Genomic DNA, 17,997 nt, shown 5'->3' with positions numbered 1-17,997 from the left:
GCGTCTGACAGTGATAAATGAGCTCCTCTGTGCAGTTTATGCATTTATTTATTTATATTTCCCTCTTTTAATCCAGGCCATAGTACATACACCGTGCAACAAAAACCGGGATAAAAAAAAAGAGAAAGAATAAAGCGTTGTTATTGCTTTGAAAACGAAATAATTTATTCCGTTTTCATAAAGAAGGTATATAAAAGGACTACCACAAATTTCGGCACTTTTTTTTTTTCTTTTATGCCATCCTATCTTTGACCATCAAATCAGAAACGCACAGACTTAAATAAACACGCAAGCCCGCACACGCGTGCAAACCTTCCCAAACAAAGACGCGTCGTGAAAAACCAGCTGCAGCAGCTTCTTTCTTATTTTCCTGAATTTAGGAGTCGGCCCATCCATCATGGCTGTCACGATCAATCCAATAACAGCAGACAAGTGCAATTCCGTCTTCTATCGAACCGAAGCTGGATACGTGACCTGCTCCTTCAACTAATTTTGTTGCTTTTTTTTTTTTTTTTGTTCTCCCAACGCCCACACACTGACCTCACCATCTTTCTCTTTTCATAACACACTATGCTTTGTCCTTCTTTATTTGATCTCAATTTTGGCTCTGCAGTGAAGACTTTTTCTGTTTTGGTGATAGAAAGAAAATCATTAAAACAATATCCCAAAAAAGATTGAACTCTTTATAAATTCCCTTCAGTTGCACACAGAGGAAAGCATGAAAAGAAAATGCAATAGAAACCAACATGAGTTGGAGATGTGTGGTGAGGTCACAAGAACAATACTGTATTTTCAAAACCCCAAAAATAAAACAAAACAAAAAAGCCGCAATGAAAAAGCACAAATCTATACAGCACAACATTTGAAATTATTATACATATTTTTCAAATCTATTCCAGTGTTTGCGTGTATGTGCGTGTGTTGTGTCTGTACATTGATGTTTAGAAAGGAGATGCAAATATGGAAGTAAAGCTTCACAGATTGGATTCATAAAGAAAGAAAAAAAAAAAAAGTGTCATCCCTGTGGTCCGTTGTGTTATAAAAATAAATAAATAATTTAAAATGAAACTGCGGGGAAATACGTGACTGCTTTTCTTCTAAATGTCTTATTTTATTTTTTTGTTTGTTTGTTTTATTTTACATAGCAGCCCCCCCACCTCACCGGGTCTTTTTCAATTCCCGTTGTTAGAGCTCAAACTTAAGTCTCTTTTTCAACTGCATTAGGGGAAAAAAAAGTTGCCTACAGGTGACGCTTTTACCCCCGACATGTGATCTTCAACACTCGTGTGCGTGCAAGCCACAGGGCAACAAAGTTGAAGTGGGGCGCAAGGGGTGGTCACGTGGAAATGCACCGGCTGCTTCCAAAGCTCCTCAAAATGAAGATCCCTGAGCCAACCATGGAGGCCTGGAAAGATCAACATAAGGCAGATGATGGGTAAGAAATAAAACTCACGAGCCTATGTGGGCAAAATAATGCTCTCAGTATGTCAAAATAATGGCAAATAACCTTGATAAATAAAATAAAATAAATGTATCATCGAGTATTTGCCTCAAAGTAGTAGAAGGACAATAGTCTTATATCTTAGTAGATAAAATATCAGAAATGTCTTCATTGTTTTTTTTTTTTAATGCCCCTTAAAAAGTAAAAAAATACATTTGCTCTACACAGGAAATAATTCAGGCATTCTTTGGGGCACACTCATGATTATAAATATGTAAAGTCTAAATTTGAAAGAAACACCTAATAAAAGCCTTATAATTTCCGATTTTTAGTTTGACCATATACTTATTTCAAGATAATCAAATGTAACATTATAATTTACATATCTCTGCTGAATATTATAATTATATGTAATGATATAAGAATTGTTATAATAGTTATCCATTCATATATTTATAAACATTATCAGACAATAGTATGATTAACATACATACTTGGAGTCATAAGTCAGCACAAGACCCACTTTCCTCTTATCGCCAGCAGAATAAAGTGTTAAATTATTGTTTATAATTTTTTTACACTTTTAAAATTTTGCATTTGGTTATTGTAATCGTTTTGTCCTTTTTCAGTCTACTAATAAAAATCAACAATTCTGTTTAAAAAGGACAAACTGTTCAGCCATCATTTCATATTTCATTCCAGAGTACCCTCCTAATTTTTGAAAATAACTTTTCAAATATCACAAGCATTGCATGTGCATAGGTCAGAGTGCCAGGCCTATGCAGAAAACATAATGCAGACTCAGTCATGTATTCCATGCTGGTTAAATGTTATGGCTTTGGCTTTATTGTGCATGGAAAAGCGTAATATTTCTGCAGTCCTGAGGAAATTTATTGCTGCAGTCAGCATATGCTCTCACTGCAGATGAAATTGGGGGAGGAAAATACACCAGGCTTCATTGAACTACACAGTAACTAGCCACTCATCATTAAATGAGAAGTAATTTGATTAAATCACCGCCAAATACATGTACAATATAATGTTTATTCTAGTTGGAAAAAGCCATTGTCGATCTTTCTTCGAAATTTTTTTCACATAAAGCATCATGAATGATACCATTTGAACTTCATTAGCAACATTGGGATGGATTATGAGACAAGGAACGAAGCAGCTGTGTTGGCCAATATTGGCCCACTGGATAAAAAATGAAGCAAATGCAGCCCCCTATTTACATATAAAGAGCTCTATTAATCAAGGTAAGTGTCATTACAGCGTGGCTCATTGAGCAGTGGAGTGTGGGTGTTAAATAAAATTCTCTGTGCTTGGATGCCTTCGGCAGGCAATATGTCTTGATTTGAGAAACTGTCAGCAGCAGTATGAAGCTGATCGGGGGGCCGAAGGAAGAGGAAGGGGTGGGATTAGCCTGATTCTTAATGAGAGAAAAAGATGGAGAAAATAAATGTGGATAGGGCAAAGAAAAGATGGTAGCGAAGGAATGTGACGCAACTTCCACTTCTATTTATAAATGACAAGGATCATCGAACAAACAAGGCCACCTTTGTCAAACTCGTTGTAATGTAGGCTTTATACATATGTCTAAGAATTTTTTTTAAATATATATATTTATATTTTTTAATTATTTTTTTGATTTATTTATTTTTTCAAAATATCATTATATGATACACATAATTATTTTGAAAAATAATTCCAGGCCCCTACTTTTTTGAATGAGATAAATACCTCTGTACAGTATTGCAACATACAATAATAACATACTAAAATGGAATATTTATATAGGAATAAGAATTTTGCATCATGCTTCACTGGACATTGCGCTGCTCCTCTTGTGTGGACCGACATCAATAAGGAGCAATATAATACATTCATAATTAATTCATACACAAAAGATGATCTCAAAGCGATGATCTCCAAAAAAAAAATTCCAAGTATATTTTTGGTTGCACTGGTAATCTTATAAGGGCTCTACGAACCTATTTTTTTTAGATGCTTTGGGTACAGCCATGTTGCCTGAAAGAAGGGGAGCCAAAGGAGAGCCGTGACGCAGCGACGTTGACAAGCCCTCTTGGCTCGGCCACCTCTTCAATACAACACGATCTGAGTACAACGCGGCATTTTTTTTTGGGGTCAGATTTTAACGAATCTGAATCATTCTCGCAATTTTCTCACAATACTGACCGTAAGTAAATAGGCAGGTCAATAAATGAATATATCTGCCGTCTCGCTCTTGGCTTAACCACCCCGTCCCCTCCCAACGGTGTCTTAATAAGGTCACCTCACAATAAAACCAAAAAAAATCATAAGAAATACATTGAAAAAAAAAATGTGCACCACCTTCATAAATTAAATTTGCACTAAAATACTTACTTTACCCTGTTGTTGAGGCTGGCCTCAGTGATGTGGGCTTACATGTAGTGCCACTGCCCGTCCATGCCCATGTTCATACCCATTCCCCCCATTGGACCTGAAACAAGAGTGTGTAAAGTCTTTAACTTTTATGAGTTGCACATGAGCTCCATAACAATTGCATAAATGATAAGGGTGCATTGTCTCCATTCATTTTTTAATGTCATTTGAAGGCGCTTACCTCCGGGTCGGAGACCCATGTGCTGTTGTCCATCAAGGACAAAGCCTCCCATTGGTTGGCCGTCTGGACTGTAAGCTGAACCCTGACTCACTTGACAGAAAAAAAACAAAAAACATTTCAACACAACATGCATTAAATCGGTTTAAATTTGTGTGGCTGTATTTCAGTAATATTATTTTATGATTTTTTATTTTTACCTGCTCTGTTGGACTGATCAATCATTGGCTGAACTATTCTCCTCCTTGCATTGATGAACCTGGAAATCAAACATATGCAATGTAAATAATATATATACAGTAACTATTTCCCCAGGTTATGACCACAACTGACCACAAAAAATGTCACAGAATTTTATTTTAAATTACATTTATTGAATATTTACATTTATTTAAAATGAAAATAAATTAAATTAGATATTATCATTCAAATTAAAAAAATAAATTAGTTATTTTTAACATGACTTGGGTTGATATTCCCCATCTTTTCATGGCATATCAAATTCCTAATTCTTCAGTTAAAACATTCAGGATGTGGCAGTTTCAATCAAACTGGAAACCAATGCCGTATCTCCAGGGACTTCACTAATACGCTTCACTACCACAGATACAATCTGGTGTATTAGAACCTTGTAACATATCTATAAAAAGAAAAAAAAAATCTATTGATTTAGGTTTAGCCTTGTAGCCACAGGCTATAATAAGACTAACTGGTCTGCCAATGCTTTTTCATGAACACATCCCTAAGGCAGCACAATGAATCGGAATGCATTGACATCCGCTTTACAGCTTCCAAAGCTAAATGTGGTCATTTCCATCTTTAGATTTGATCATGTATGTATTCCCTTTTTTTTTTTTTCTCACTCACCAGTTATTGACTTGAAGAATAGTGAGTCCGGTGTCTTGTGCTAGTTGTTTCTTCTGTTCCTCCGATGGATACGGGTGCTGTGGAGGATAAGACAAATTAATTAAATGTTAATATTGACAATCAAGTCATGTGACTGCAAGCATATTCTAAAAAAAAAACAAAAAAAAAACTTTGCCTGAGCAATGTTTGGCCCTGTTAACACTTGAGGCTAAAAGCGCGTGGCTTTGTGTGACATTATTTGACATTATTTGACATTGCTTGACAAACGATCGGGTGGGCTGTAAAGGGGCACAATAGTGTCTTTTGTTTGGGGTCTTGGTAAGGCCAGGCCCCCCCGTCACCCTGCGAGCAACCCCTCCCCACCTCTCTCCATCTCTCCTGTGTGTGTATGTGAGAGAGAGTGAGAGAGACAGACAGAGAGATGGAGGGAGGAGGGCGGCAGATGGCAGACAGAGGTGACCCATGTACTGGGAACAGGGTCGTGGGCCAGTCGCCATTCTGCTGCTGTCAGGCCATCAGCTGCCTCCTGTGGTCATCAGTGAAGGATGAGCTTCCAAGCACTTCATTTTCAACTTCTTTTCAGGTTTAGGGGTTGAACTGATGACTCAACAAGTCCTATTTTCGACTCCTCATCAACGTTTCAACTTTGAATTTTCACACAAATAGTGCTCGATATTGCTGAAGCAGAAATTGACTAAAATTTTGGGAGTGCAAAGAAACATGCATGGTAGGCCAATTGACCACTCGACACGATTCATAGGTGTGATTGTGAATGACATGGGTGTCAAACTCGAGGCCAGAGGGCCAGATATGGCCCGCCACGTCAATTTACGTGGCCCGCGAAGACAAATAGTGTATCGGCTTCAGGTGTCAATACTAAAATTACAAATTGTCTTCACTTAAAAACAAAAAAATAGAAATACTGCTAGTAATTTTTATTCCAATTCATCTTTTTCAAATATAAATTATACCCCACCCAAAGACTGCTGGGATAGGTTTCAGGACGCCCGTGGCGACAAGATGAATAAATATTTTTTTATTATGTGGAATAATAAAGCTCAAATGCTTAAAAACAAAATCGTTTTTTTTTCTCACGCATGCGCAATTTGGGGGAATTTTTTTTTTACCTCCAAGTATGTTTAAATGTATTTATGTTCAATCATATTAAAATGTGTTCCAATGCAGTCCCAAGTACATTCAAACGTATTTGCCAGTCAATATTTATATATATTTTTTTTACTCCACATTAGCATCCCCACGCTTCCGTAGATATCTGGTCTCATATTGCAGACCTCACCTGAATAGCCGGCCAACTCCCATTTTACTTAGTGTGAGGCCATCAGTGAATTCCAGCGTGTGATGACTAAATTCAAAGTTTAGCATTCATCTTTGAATGTGGTCATATGTAAAGGTTGCATGGAAACCAACGGTTTGACCAGGCTAATGAGACCATAATGAATGATATAATGAATTGGAACCTTTACAGCTGCGTTCTTTGGTAGCTACCTCAGAAGAAGAGGGGAGGGGGGGGGGTCTTTCAAGTCTCTTCAGAATGGGGTGACAAAAGCACGAGGCTACGACCGAGGAGCCCCCCCTTACTCCGCAACGTGTGACAAAACATAATCCAGCTCCATTCACAACCTCAACAACTGATGAATGCTTGATCGCTTGGGTGTTGCAATGGTCTTTTCAGAAGCCCAAAGTCTCCTTGCACACTTTTCATTGGCACATCCTGCCATTGCAAACACTTTTGCTTAACAAATTAGAGGATTGTGAACAGAAAAGGGATAATTCAATTATCTTCCTTTTTTTTTTCCATCTCAAAATCTAAAAGGTGGGTTTTGGAAAGGAAGGGATTACGATGAGTACAGGATCTGTGTGGGCCTATTATAAACTAAACGACTAAGAGCTTATGACACATCTGACAGTGTGAAGTATCGAAAAGAAAAAAAAGAAGAAGAAAGCAACTGGCTCGATCTTTTGGACTTTGGACAAAAGGTAAAGCACTCCAAGTTCGCTTTTATTCTCTTTCTGATGTTGATATCTGTATAAACCAAGGAATAGTTGTACAAATTGGACCTTGACATGAAGGTCTATTCTTCGAGGATCAAACAATAAATAAAAACAGTTTTTTAAAAGATCAATGGTAACAAAAATTACTAGAAATATCTGTATTGTTTAAAAGTGAAGAGAATTTGTATCTTTAGTATTGACAAATGAAGTTGCTGCACAATTTGTATCCAGGGGGCCACATTAAATAATGTGGCGGGTCGTATCTGTGCCCCCGGGCCTCGGGTTTGACACAGATGCTTTGGAGGAAATACCCCATGGCTTTCAATTGGAAAGGAAAAACAAAAATCGAAATGTCTTACTGTAAGGTGCTGGAATAGCCACGCTCTCATTATATTTGTTGCCACTTTGGGGAAGATGCCTCTTTTCTTCTGCCTCTTCTTATCTTGGTCATCTTCATCTCCTGTGCCCGGTGATGCTAGGCTGTTGTCGAGCCCGTCTCCTATACAAGTTAAGAAAAAAAAAATTACATTTGCACCCAGGACTTTATACAGCCCTGCCAAAAAAAATTAAAAAAAAGGGCAACGTTGTATGCTCACACAAGATATTTCCTCTCACCTCTGTTTGACTCCCCCGGACATTGGATAATGAAGAAGACTTTGGGGGTGTGGGAGCTCAATAAGACCAAAGAGCTATTAATACAATCTGAGTCACTGGCTTGACATGAAGTAATGACTGCAGGAGTTGTGTACCCAACGTGAAATAATGAACAGGCACTGTGCTACATTTATTTATATGTGACCTCTATTTGAATTGAGACTAATGATTTCCTTATAAAAAAAAAATAAACACAGAGTATAAAATACAAATCCGATAACATCAAACTCTGTTTTGTTCAAACTTGGACGTGAGGTGCACGTTTGGGTGCAAGGATAAGAAATTCATTACCCTTGTGTTCAACCAAAATTCCCATCCCCCAAGCATCCCATACAACGTCTGCGTCACGATCGTCTGCATCTCTGGATTCTGCCATTAGCAGCATCCTTGTTTGATTTTAGAAGAAAGCCGAAGCGGATCAAGGCAGGAGGCTTCGGATTTCCGCCCCTGCTTTGCGCAAGGGGCACTCTGCTTCCCTCTCTGCCATTAATTGTGCATCAGCCGAGATGATTTACTTTTAACAGTGGTGGTTATTTTTTCTTGCCCTCGGGGCAGAGTAGCCTTGAAAGCCTGCCTGGAGGGCATGTGAATAATGCATCTGAGAGACTCCTCCCCCGAGGCGGGACAGAAACCCTACTTTTCTTAAGATTTGCCCTAGCATGTCTTTTTGTTTTTAGGGATGCATCAATCAAGCGCATCTATATGAGCCATATTCATGAATAAATATTTCAGCTAATGAATATTGACATTAAAAAGGATGTGTTCCATGGATGAGGGGAGGGGGGGAGAAGAGGGTGGGAGTTTTGACGGATGGCATCCAGAGATGAGACAGCCTCTGTGTTGTTGTCTGCGTTTTCTTTAGTATCCATAAGTTTGTTTTTAAATAGGTTCTTTATGTCAAACTTAAATATTGACTTTTTAATCAAATATATTTCTGCTTTGAAATCAAATACACTATTATTGAATAAATAATACTTTCCATCAATTCGAGCTTAGTCTACCTGTCGTCTTTCGTAATGTAAATAAGTGAAAGAAAACAAAAAGTACAGAAGGAAAAAAAAAACACGCTAGGCTCAGACTAATTATCTCTTCGTATGGCATGTCACCCCCCCCCCCCCCCCTCCCCACTTCACCCTGGTCTACCTCTCCTCATCTCTACTCGCCTCATCCCTCTTTCTTGTGCAGCAGAGAGGGGAAAGCCGCAGGGCAGATCTTCTGCTACACTAATCGCTTCTGACTGCTCCCCGGCAACTCAGCCAATCTAAGCAGTGTGTGACGGTCCAGTCTCAAAGTCGTACACCCGTGCAATTCTGCCATGCCCCTGCTCACCCCCCCCCCCATCAGGGCGCGCTCCACGCTGCCTGCCAGTGTCTGCACGCGTGACACCCACCGGAGGGTGGAGGTGGAGGGTTGGGCATTACTGCAGGGTTGGCTGGAGTATTGCCCCCGGGCCAAGAAGAAAAACATACACAAAAAGCAGCACCCTAAGATATGAAGAAGAATTTGCACTCTTCGTTCTGCTCTTTTCGACATTGTTATATATTAATGCTTTTTTATTTCAACACTGCCTTTTCCTGCTCTTTTATTTATTTAACACACCTAACACTGAAAAATGCACTTACTTCAATTCTGCAACGTGTTTTTTGTTTTCCTCATTGGAATTTAATCTCAGAATTGATCAAATGGAGCCTATTATGACTGCAATGTGAAAAAGACAAAAGAGAATTTTTTTAGAAAATACTATCCCCCACTATTACATTCAAATACACCCATTTTACTAACTGGTGTATTTAAACATGAGTGTGAGATAATTAAGATGTTTGTAAAGATGAACTAAGAGAATTAGAATTTCCATTATGTGCCACAGTTTACATTACATTAACATTAGTAACATTACCATTTTCTTAATAATAATAACACTCTTTTTTTTTTTTTTTGGTCTAATGTTTTGCTCTTTTAAACACTGTTATGGTGTGACGAGCAGTCAGTGGATGGTGTGTGAAAAAGACAAAGTGGGGAGCATTTAGCAGAACTGATTGCTGTACCCCATTTGCATCAGTGATGCAAAGCCAGCATGCCTATCTAATGAGCTCAGCAGGTCCCTGATCCATCATCAGTGACACCACACAGCTCTTTCCCTTATTAGGCATGATGCACAGCTCCAAATGGAGCAGTCTGGATTGTTTCCAAGTCTCGGGGAATACCTCTGTGTTGGGATCTGAACATGATGATTAAATTTAAAGTGGAGCACTTTTTGCATTTTGTAATCAGAATGGCAGAATGTTTTCTGCAAGCATGACAAACATTTGAGTGTTTTTTTCTTAAGAGAGTGGTACTTGACTTTGAATACAAATTTTAAATTTTCAGTGACCAAGGTCATAATACACTCACCTAGGAAATAAATTGGGTGTTTTTATGAAGTGTAACTAAGCCAAAAGTCACACACGTGCACACACACATGCGTGTTGGTGCACCTGCAAGGGGCGTGGCTAGTAAGGAGCTGCATTCAGTCAGGTTGGCTTTTTATCAAGCGATTGCTCCATGCTCCATTCAACTGTTTCAGTTTGTGTTTGATTTTCCAGCTCAATAAACATTTGGTACTCGTAAATTGAGGCACAACCGTTTTTGCATGGATGGTTATCTCTCATGATCCACTGAAGGATTATTTAATTTAATTTAATTTAATTTAATTTAATTTAATTTAATTTAATTTAATTTAATTTAATTTATTTTATTTTATTTTATTTTATTTTATTGCTCTTTGCCCTGTTTTATGTTGCAACACACATACTGCTACAAATAGGCCTTACTGTGGCTATGACACGATTCGGGTTCAAGAGTTAACGCACAATATGTTTCACTCTATGCAAATGCCACAGTTTGTGTGTGTGTGTGTGTGTTTGTGTGTGTGTGTGTGTGTGTGTGTGTGTGTGTGTGTGTGTGTGTGTGTGTGTGCGTCATTTTTCTTTCCCCAAGTCCCACCTCCTTCATTCCCATGGAGTCTGCCCTTCTTTCTAAAACACCCACAGATCCATGACAGATGCAAACATGTGAATCTGTGATGTCACCGGTATGTGAGCAACCATAGCATGAAACATTCCATCTTACTTTGAGTCTGACAGAAGAATTCCACATTTCCTGTTCCTTACAATACATTTTAAAATACAAATCTTTTTTTCTCCCGCCTTTTGTTTTATCTCACTCTTTGTGATGGACATTTAAATCTTCTCCTTGTCCACCCCCAGACCTCTTCCAAACATTCCTCGGATAGCTCAGCCCCCCCTTAGCTGTGGTCAACAGCAGTAACCCTGGGGGTAGCTGTATCAAAGGGGACCCCCTTTACATATCACACAGCTTACAAGGAAACAACCTAACGCTGGGAGGCCACAGAGAAGTAGGCAGCCAGAAGCTCAACCACGAGTGGATAGGATCATTTTCCCTGTGGTTTTAAGCCAATTGCTACTACCACAGCGCTCCCAAATGACATTGGTTGCTTTTGCGAGTTAGTATTCACGCTGCAGTAATGTTAAAACAAGCACTTGATGCAATAATTACATAAGAGAATATTTTACAGAATTAATAGAACCAGAGTTATTGAAAGGTAAATATTGTGCAAATAAAGAAAAAGTCTAGTCACTTATGAATGATGATTTTCAATGACTAGAGATGAATTGTTAAAAATGTGGTGGTTAAATTTGCGGCTGCTCTGATGCTCCATGAAGCCTCCACTAGTTACTACGCTTTCCAAAAAATGATGACATAAAATATTATGGATGCACGACACATCCATCCTTAAATTTTTGTTCTGCATCATTTAGATTTTATTTATTATTTAGATTTTATTTATTATTTTATTATTTTCTATGATTTATTTCTTTTATTATTTTGAAAATGCTTTGATTTACTATTATTATTTATTTACTATCAGATTTATTTCATTTCTCCATTTGCTTGCTCAATAACCTCCAATGCAGATTCAATTATGAATTGACCGTACATTTGGGAGCAAAAAAAAATCACTAAGCTTAATGAAGTGGTGTTGCTTTGTCCACCAAATTGGGGGGCAGAGTTACACGTAATGAAGTCATGTCTCGAGTTTGGCATCCATTAAAGACATGGAACGGACTTCTGTAGTCTCAAAATGCTTTTTAACCGCAGTTTGATTCCTCTGTATCATAGTCCGAGAATAAAGCAAGAACCCAAGGAGCCTCAGCAGGTAGCACACAAGCCGACCCTGCTGCAGCAACTGCAGCTCTGATCATTCCATTCTCCTCTTTGCCTTTGTTTCATATACATAAAATGCTCTGCCCTTACATCCCCACGGGGGATATTCTGCACCCCCAACCTCAATGTATTCTTTTCCAGGTCAAAAGGCCACGGACCTTGAGGTTTCCCCCACTGTTGTCTAAAAAAAAAAAAAAAAAAAAAACCCTAAAGCAAAGAATCTATTCACACCCAGGCTGACTTGACTTTTACATAAGCGGGAAAAAAAAAAACTCCAAGAAACTCCTCTAAAATTGATGCGGTAAGAATGATTTTTTTTTTTTAAATGCATGGTGCAATATCAAAGTAAAAATCACGATCTGGTTCTGATTGTTAACTTAATCCTCTCAGTTTCTCTTGTCTTGCAAAGCATCCTCCTATTGTTCTTATCAATGCTCTGCTCATTGATGCCTGATGGGCAGAGGCTGGAAAGTTGCTTTAAAGTCCTTTCTATTTTTACTCCCGCCAAAGGGCAGAACAACAAAAACAAACCATAAAATTCTTATAGCCTCCAATTACCACATTAACTGCTAAGATAGTATTAGGACAACACAAGGGCCACACTTAGAGAGAAAATAAAGATCTATTTATCACTTCCAAATGAGTTGAACCCAGGATGCCATTGTCAGGGATCTTCCCTAATGAAGCAACTTTTAGTTTGAATACTGTCAGAGTTCTGATTTATGAATTGCAGCCAAGGCTCAGCAGGCTGGACAAAAAAAAAAAAGCCTTCCTTTATTTCTGTTAATTGTTGAAAGGCAAGCCTGTCATTGACAAACAAATCTTATAAAACTGAAATTTGCACTCCGTCTCGTTTTAAATTTGCACTCAAAATCAATTTGCCACTGGCAACAGCTTGTTTTGCCACTTTCCAACCCGACCTTATCTACCCATCATGTATAAAATTCGAAGGAAACTCTTATCCTCATCCTCCCTTATCTTACTATAAACCATCTGTGTCAAACACGAGGCCCGGGGGCCCATATACAGCCCGCCATATCATTGTATGTGGCCCATGAAGACTTTATGTGTCAATACTAAAATCACAAATAGTCTTCACTTTTTATTAAAAAGAATTGAAAAATTGCTTGCAATTTTTATTAGCATTCATCTATTTAAAATATTTGAGCAGTTTTTACTCGTCTCTGATTTCAAAAGTACATCAACTGTCCCACCGAGTCACCTAAGCTTAAGAGGGGTCACGGAAAATACAATGCTTTGATATGGAGGAGACTTGTCGGCGGGTTTTCTTACCGAGTTCACTGGTGTTGTCTCCACTCTGAGAGACGTGTCCCCCACTGGACGGTCCTGGGGTTCCTACCGAGGGTGTGGAGTGGGCGTCATCCAAGTCTCTCCAGGATGCTGGGTTCTGAGAGGTCAGGGTAAGGTCCGCACACCGGGGGACAGGAGATAAGAAAATAAAAGTAAAGAAGAGAGGAGGGAAGGGGAGGGGGGATAGATGAGGAAAGTCCAGTAGGTCCAGTAAGTGCTCCATTATGCACTTTTTACAAAAGACAGCAATTAGCATTGCAAGGCGGTAAGTTAAACATCGTATGAAAGATCAATTACCATTCTGCCTGTGGTGGATTTGAAATCAAACCCGATAGAAAACAAAAAAAAGTCGATTTCTAGTGAATATCTGGCAATCCTGCAGCATGTGAACCTTGTGAAGCTCTTGTGGTTTCTGTGAGCGGTTTTAGGTAGGAGCCCTGTATTTATTGGGAGCCTTGGTCAAGGTACTCAGACGGTTTTAAGCCCAAGCCAAACAGTAGATCTCCCCTCTTCAACCTCTTTGCGTCAGCTGTTTGCCTGATGGTGATCAGATGAAGAGCTCAGCAGATGACAACAAGAAGCACAAGGACAAAAGCGAAGGGGAGGGGGGGCCTCTCCACCATGGCCCCTCTTTTCTCTTTTCTCCCCCCAAAAATAATTGCAACTCTTCTGTAAACGAAGCGACTCAAAGAAACGCCATGTGTTGCTACATTTATCAAGCTAATGAAGGACTTATTTTTTTCACATCCCGTCTATTAAAAAAAACAAAACAAGGATGCTTTATGTATTGAGTCAACGGTGTCAAACATAAGGTCCGGGGGGCAGATAAGGCCCGCCGCATCATTTTATGTGGTCCCGCAAAGACAGATTGTGGATTAACTTCATGTGACAATACTGAAATTACCAATAGAGCTATTGCTAGCATTTTTTCTTAGCATTCATCTTTTTTAAATATTTGAACAACAATTTAAGGAAACTACGACATAAATGAGTTTGACACCATTGTATTCAACTGAGCGTTCTTCAATAATAATATTAACAATAACAACAAAAGGAAGATTTTTGAAGGCTAACTTCAACCAGGTGCTCTTGTAACAATGCATTTTCTTCCTTCGTTGCAGAGCTCGAGTTAAAGTTAACATACAGTCGATATCACAGTGAGTGTTATCAGTTGTCTGGGTTATCAGGTAAGACACACACCAGACTAGTTAGGATACAATTAGTACTTCTAATGGCTTTATGGTGCTTCAAGCATTCATGCTTTGATGGACTTTAAAAACCTTTAAATTGCATAAAACAGAGTCATATATAAAGCATATTGTAATCAATAAATAAAAACATGTTTTGACATTATTTTGACTGATTTTTTTTCACCCCTAAGAATTATGTGGTGTAAAAATTTTTTTTTATTTTTTTCTCTGGGTCTCAAGATGTTATTGATCTTGATGAAAAAAAAAAAAATCACATTAAAGAACATGAATATATGGAGGCCTTCTGATTTATTGTATCCCACGAGTTCTACTTGTACCATGACACCATAATGATGAATAAGACGACACAATGAGGAGACATTTTTATGATCCAGTAAACTCACATGATCTGCGAGGTTGGTAGAAGATCCTGACAGATCATCAAAGTCCGACTTGCAGACGTCTCGCTCCTCAATGACCAAGTCGATGGGCATTTTACCTTTCAGACAACTGATATACCGATGACAGAAGTTATCGCAAAGCTCGTGCACCTAAAATAAAAACAAATATCATTTTAAAGACTGATTTTCTTTTTTTTACATTTTTACTCAACAGCTCAGACAAGAAAAGTTATCAGAAACCTCAACACATTATTATTTACTGCCACTGACCTTTTCTAATTCCAGTAGATGAAAACGCAGCACTTGAATAGCTTGAATCATCTAAAAGGAAAAAAAAGAAATGCAATAAACCATCAATCAACAGTGCCAATGCACAAAGCCTTCAGGGGCTTTATAAAACGTTATGCGCGTTATGAATACAACAATGATTTTAATAACTGCGCCCTAAAGGGATGTGATTGCTCCAGGCAAGCGCAGCAACGTGGAAAGAAAAAAAAAAAAGGAAATGTTCTCACCAAGTTATCCAGTTCTGGATTGGAAGAAAATAAAGGTTTCTCTGCACGGATCTGAAATTAGAAAACAACGTGCAAATATTTTGTCAATATCATTGCAATTGAATGCAGGAATAATATTAATGACCAGAACGGAGTATTTTTATTTCTGCTATTTTTATTTGCACGTTCTTACTTGTTTGGCAAAGACCGCGATGTCTTCATTGAAGGAGTCCGAGGAGCATACGTCCCCGCCTGCAACTCCAGGTTCTCTTGGCGTACACGTCGCCAGCTCGCACTTCTCAAATACGAGCGCAAGAAGCGGGAATAAAGGATGTCTGCAGCACAGGAACGTCAAACTCCCGTTAAGATAACAATCATGCATGTTGGCCTTGCAGAGGAAAAGAAAAAGGACAACCTGATACCAAAATAAATCAATTAAATCCTTTTTAACAAATATTGAATCCCAAGAAATATATGATATTTTTTTTGTTTTAATGAAAATTATTTCCATGTTTTGATTCTCGGAATTTTGTATTAATGACAAATAATGCAAACTTTAAAATTAATGTCGACTTCAAACTGGAATTATTTGACAATATTTGTATTTTTAAGGTGTCTCATACCAATCAACATTTTCCTGCGCACATTTCTTATTATCGCTGTAGGGAAAATAGTTTTATTCTGTAAATAAATATACCCATAAATCTGGTCCTTGTCTCTTTTCAGCGCGTCGTTGACTGCGCTGCCCATACTGCCTGGCATGATGCTGTGCGGTGCGTGGGCTCCGTAGTGCTGCGTGGGATGCGGGGGTGGCCCGTGGTTCAGGTGGTGGACCTGGGGTAGGTGCCGCGGGGCGTGAGAGTCTCCATACATGGATGTCGGGACTCCAACTCCATCCATCCCGCCTCCGTAATGAGCCAACTCATCGTACTTAGGTGATAGACAATTCAATTAAATGTAATGTCTTAATAATTAATAAGAAAAAATATATATGATGAGTTTTTTTTTCCGCTCATATATGACATGATGGAATTTGTTTCCACATATAATTGAAAACTATAATCTACATATTTTAAAAAAAGATTAAACTAAATATATATATAAAAAAATAATCATACTGTGTTACTTACCCTTTGCGCCATCGTTGAGCGCAATTTTCAAGCGTACAAGAGAAGTGACGCTGAAAAGCAGGGATGACTTGAAAAATCCAAGAGTCAGAAAAGTATATTCCTAGTTATCAAAAAATAGTCCCGTTGGCAAATCAGTGGAATGACAATCAATAGAACGTGATCAGAGGAAAAAAGTAATCATCATCTGTCCTCGCTACTAACGCGCAATTTGCAAACTTGATTCCTGTGGATTAAATCTCATCTGTGAGAATCAGTGCGTGTGTTTGATGTTCATCTGCGCATCAGTTCCAAGTCTTGGATAGAAACTCCCTCCTTGTTTTTTTTTTTTTTTGGGGGGGGGGGGATTGTGTTCTCTGTCCGTGCGCGCCGACACGCTCTCTACTCGCAGATTGGCTGAGGAGCCACTTATATGAAGGGAGAACTGCAGTGTATGCTGATGACGGAATTTGGTCAAGGCTGGATTCAGCCATCCTCAGCTAACGTTGACAATTGCAATTTCCGGTTATTGCCTTCACAATAAAAGTTGATGCCATGACGTTCTGCATTGTGCAAATGTATCATGCATTATGTGTGATTTAAAATACGAATAAAGTATATTGTTTATTTCCTATCTAGCAACTAGACAATATGGGTGTCTCTGGCAGTCCCATTTGTCCTGATATTATTATTTTACTTAATTTCAATGATTGCCGCTCCATTAAAGTCAAGTTGATACTGAAAGTTTTTTTTAATGTCGCTGAAGGCTTTTTATTATTCTTTTTTAGAACGTTTCAATGCCCCCACTTGCTTGTTTCGATGCTTTTATTTTAAAATAACATACTGTTTCCGGTCAGTGTGCTTCCGACTTGACTGCTACCTCCAGGCTCGGCACTGAAACCTGGTGGAGGAGTTTTCCAACTTTCAAGTATGAATATTTTAGTGTATAGTGTGTATTCAGTCAAGATTCAGATTCATTTTATTTTATGATTTAATTTAAATAAATAGTACTTATAGCAAATAAGAATAATTGTAATAATCGTGATCATTATTAGACACAATAAATACTTAAATACTGTTAAGGTTTTAATAATAATTATCATCTCCAGATGCTAAAAGTCATGTTCAGGCATCAAAGTATGAATGAACTACTTTGTTAATATTTTTCATATATAATTACTGTTTATATTTTTACTTTGTATCAACACGTATGCAATCAACCTAACCTTTTCTCTCCCAAATTTGTTAGGAAATGAATGGTCGACGCATTTTCTCAGGAGAAATAATTCTTGCTTTATTTCAAACACACACATATTCCACCCTATTCTTTGATATGCCGCGTGTGAATTATTAAAGGCATACATTTGAATTAGAAATACACTAACGATAAGGAAACAAGCAAAACATGTCCCATGCCCGGGGGCTACGTCGCCCCTCATTGCATATTATTTCCATGCCCATTTTGTTTCTTTCTCCCTATGTTCTCTTTCTGTTTACCTCATTTTACCTCATCCCTCCCACACAAACTCGGCCAGCCAATGAGATCTGAATGAATCCTGATTCAGAGTGTCAGGCCCTGTCATAAATGAAATAAATTACCATTTAGTCAGGCAAATATGCATCTTTTTCGACGCATCACCAGATAGGGGCCAGTGCACCACCATCCTTGACCTCTTCTTCCACCCCACCCATTA

General features: G+C 38.4%; 1 protein-coding gene across 1 annotated transcript; it reads right to left on the bottom strand.

Annotated features, from left to right (window-relative positions):
• Nucleotides 1–696: 696 nt before the first annotated feature.
• meis2b (Meis homeobox 2b) lies at nucleotides 697–16,339 on the bottom strand. Its single transcript, XM_085938289.1, has 13 exons — nucleotides 16,328–16,339; nucleotides 15,895–16,136; nucleotides 15,391–15,532; nucleotides 15,219–15,269; nucleotides 14,974–15,024; nucleotides 14,707–14,853; nucleotides 13,095–13,209; nucleotides 7,283–7,422; nucleotides 4,911–4,987; nucleotides 4,244–4,302; nucleotides 4,047–4,136; nucleotides 3,827–3,923; nucleotides 697–1,405 (listed from the first exon to the last, which is right to left on the bottom strand). The coding sequence occupies exons 1-12, from the start codon at nucleotides 16,337–16,339 to the stop codon at nucleotides 3,865–3,867; spliced, it is 1,185 nt and encodes a 394-aa protein (XP_085794415.1). The 3' UTR covers nucleotides 697–1,405; nucleotides 3,827–3,864.
• Between the last annotated feature and the right edge of the window lie 1,658 nt (nucleotides 16,340–17,997).

The sequence above is a fragment of the Syngnathus leptorhynchus genome, chromosome 18, assembly GCF_054491065.1.
Source record: "Syngnathus leptorhynchus isolate UIUO chromosome 18, UIUO_Slep, whole genome shotgun sequence".
NCBI lineage: Eukaryota > Metazoa > Chordata > Actinopteri > Syngnathiformes > Syngnathidae > Syngnathus > Syngnathus leptorhynchus.
The sequence above is the reverse complement of the archived record's forward strand: the minus strand, read 5'-3'. Positions and strand labels throughout refer to the sequence as shown.

What these genes read in the sequence shown, in the direction of transcription:
- meis2b (XM_085938289.1), bottom strand. An exon ending in GGCTATTCCAGCACCTTACA is followed by an intron (nt 4,988 to 7,282) that starts GTAAGACATTTC and finishes TATCCTCCACAG; the next exon opens with CACCCGTATCCATCGGAGGA. An exon ending in CATGGGTCTCCGACCCGGAG is followed by an intron (nt 3,924 to 4,046) that starts GTAAGCGCCTTC and finishes CTCTTGTTTCAG; the next exon opens with GTCCAATGGGGGGAATGGGT.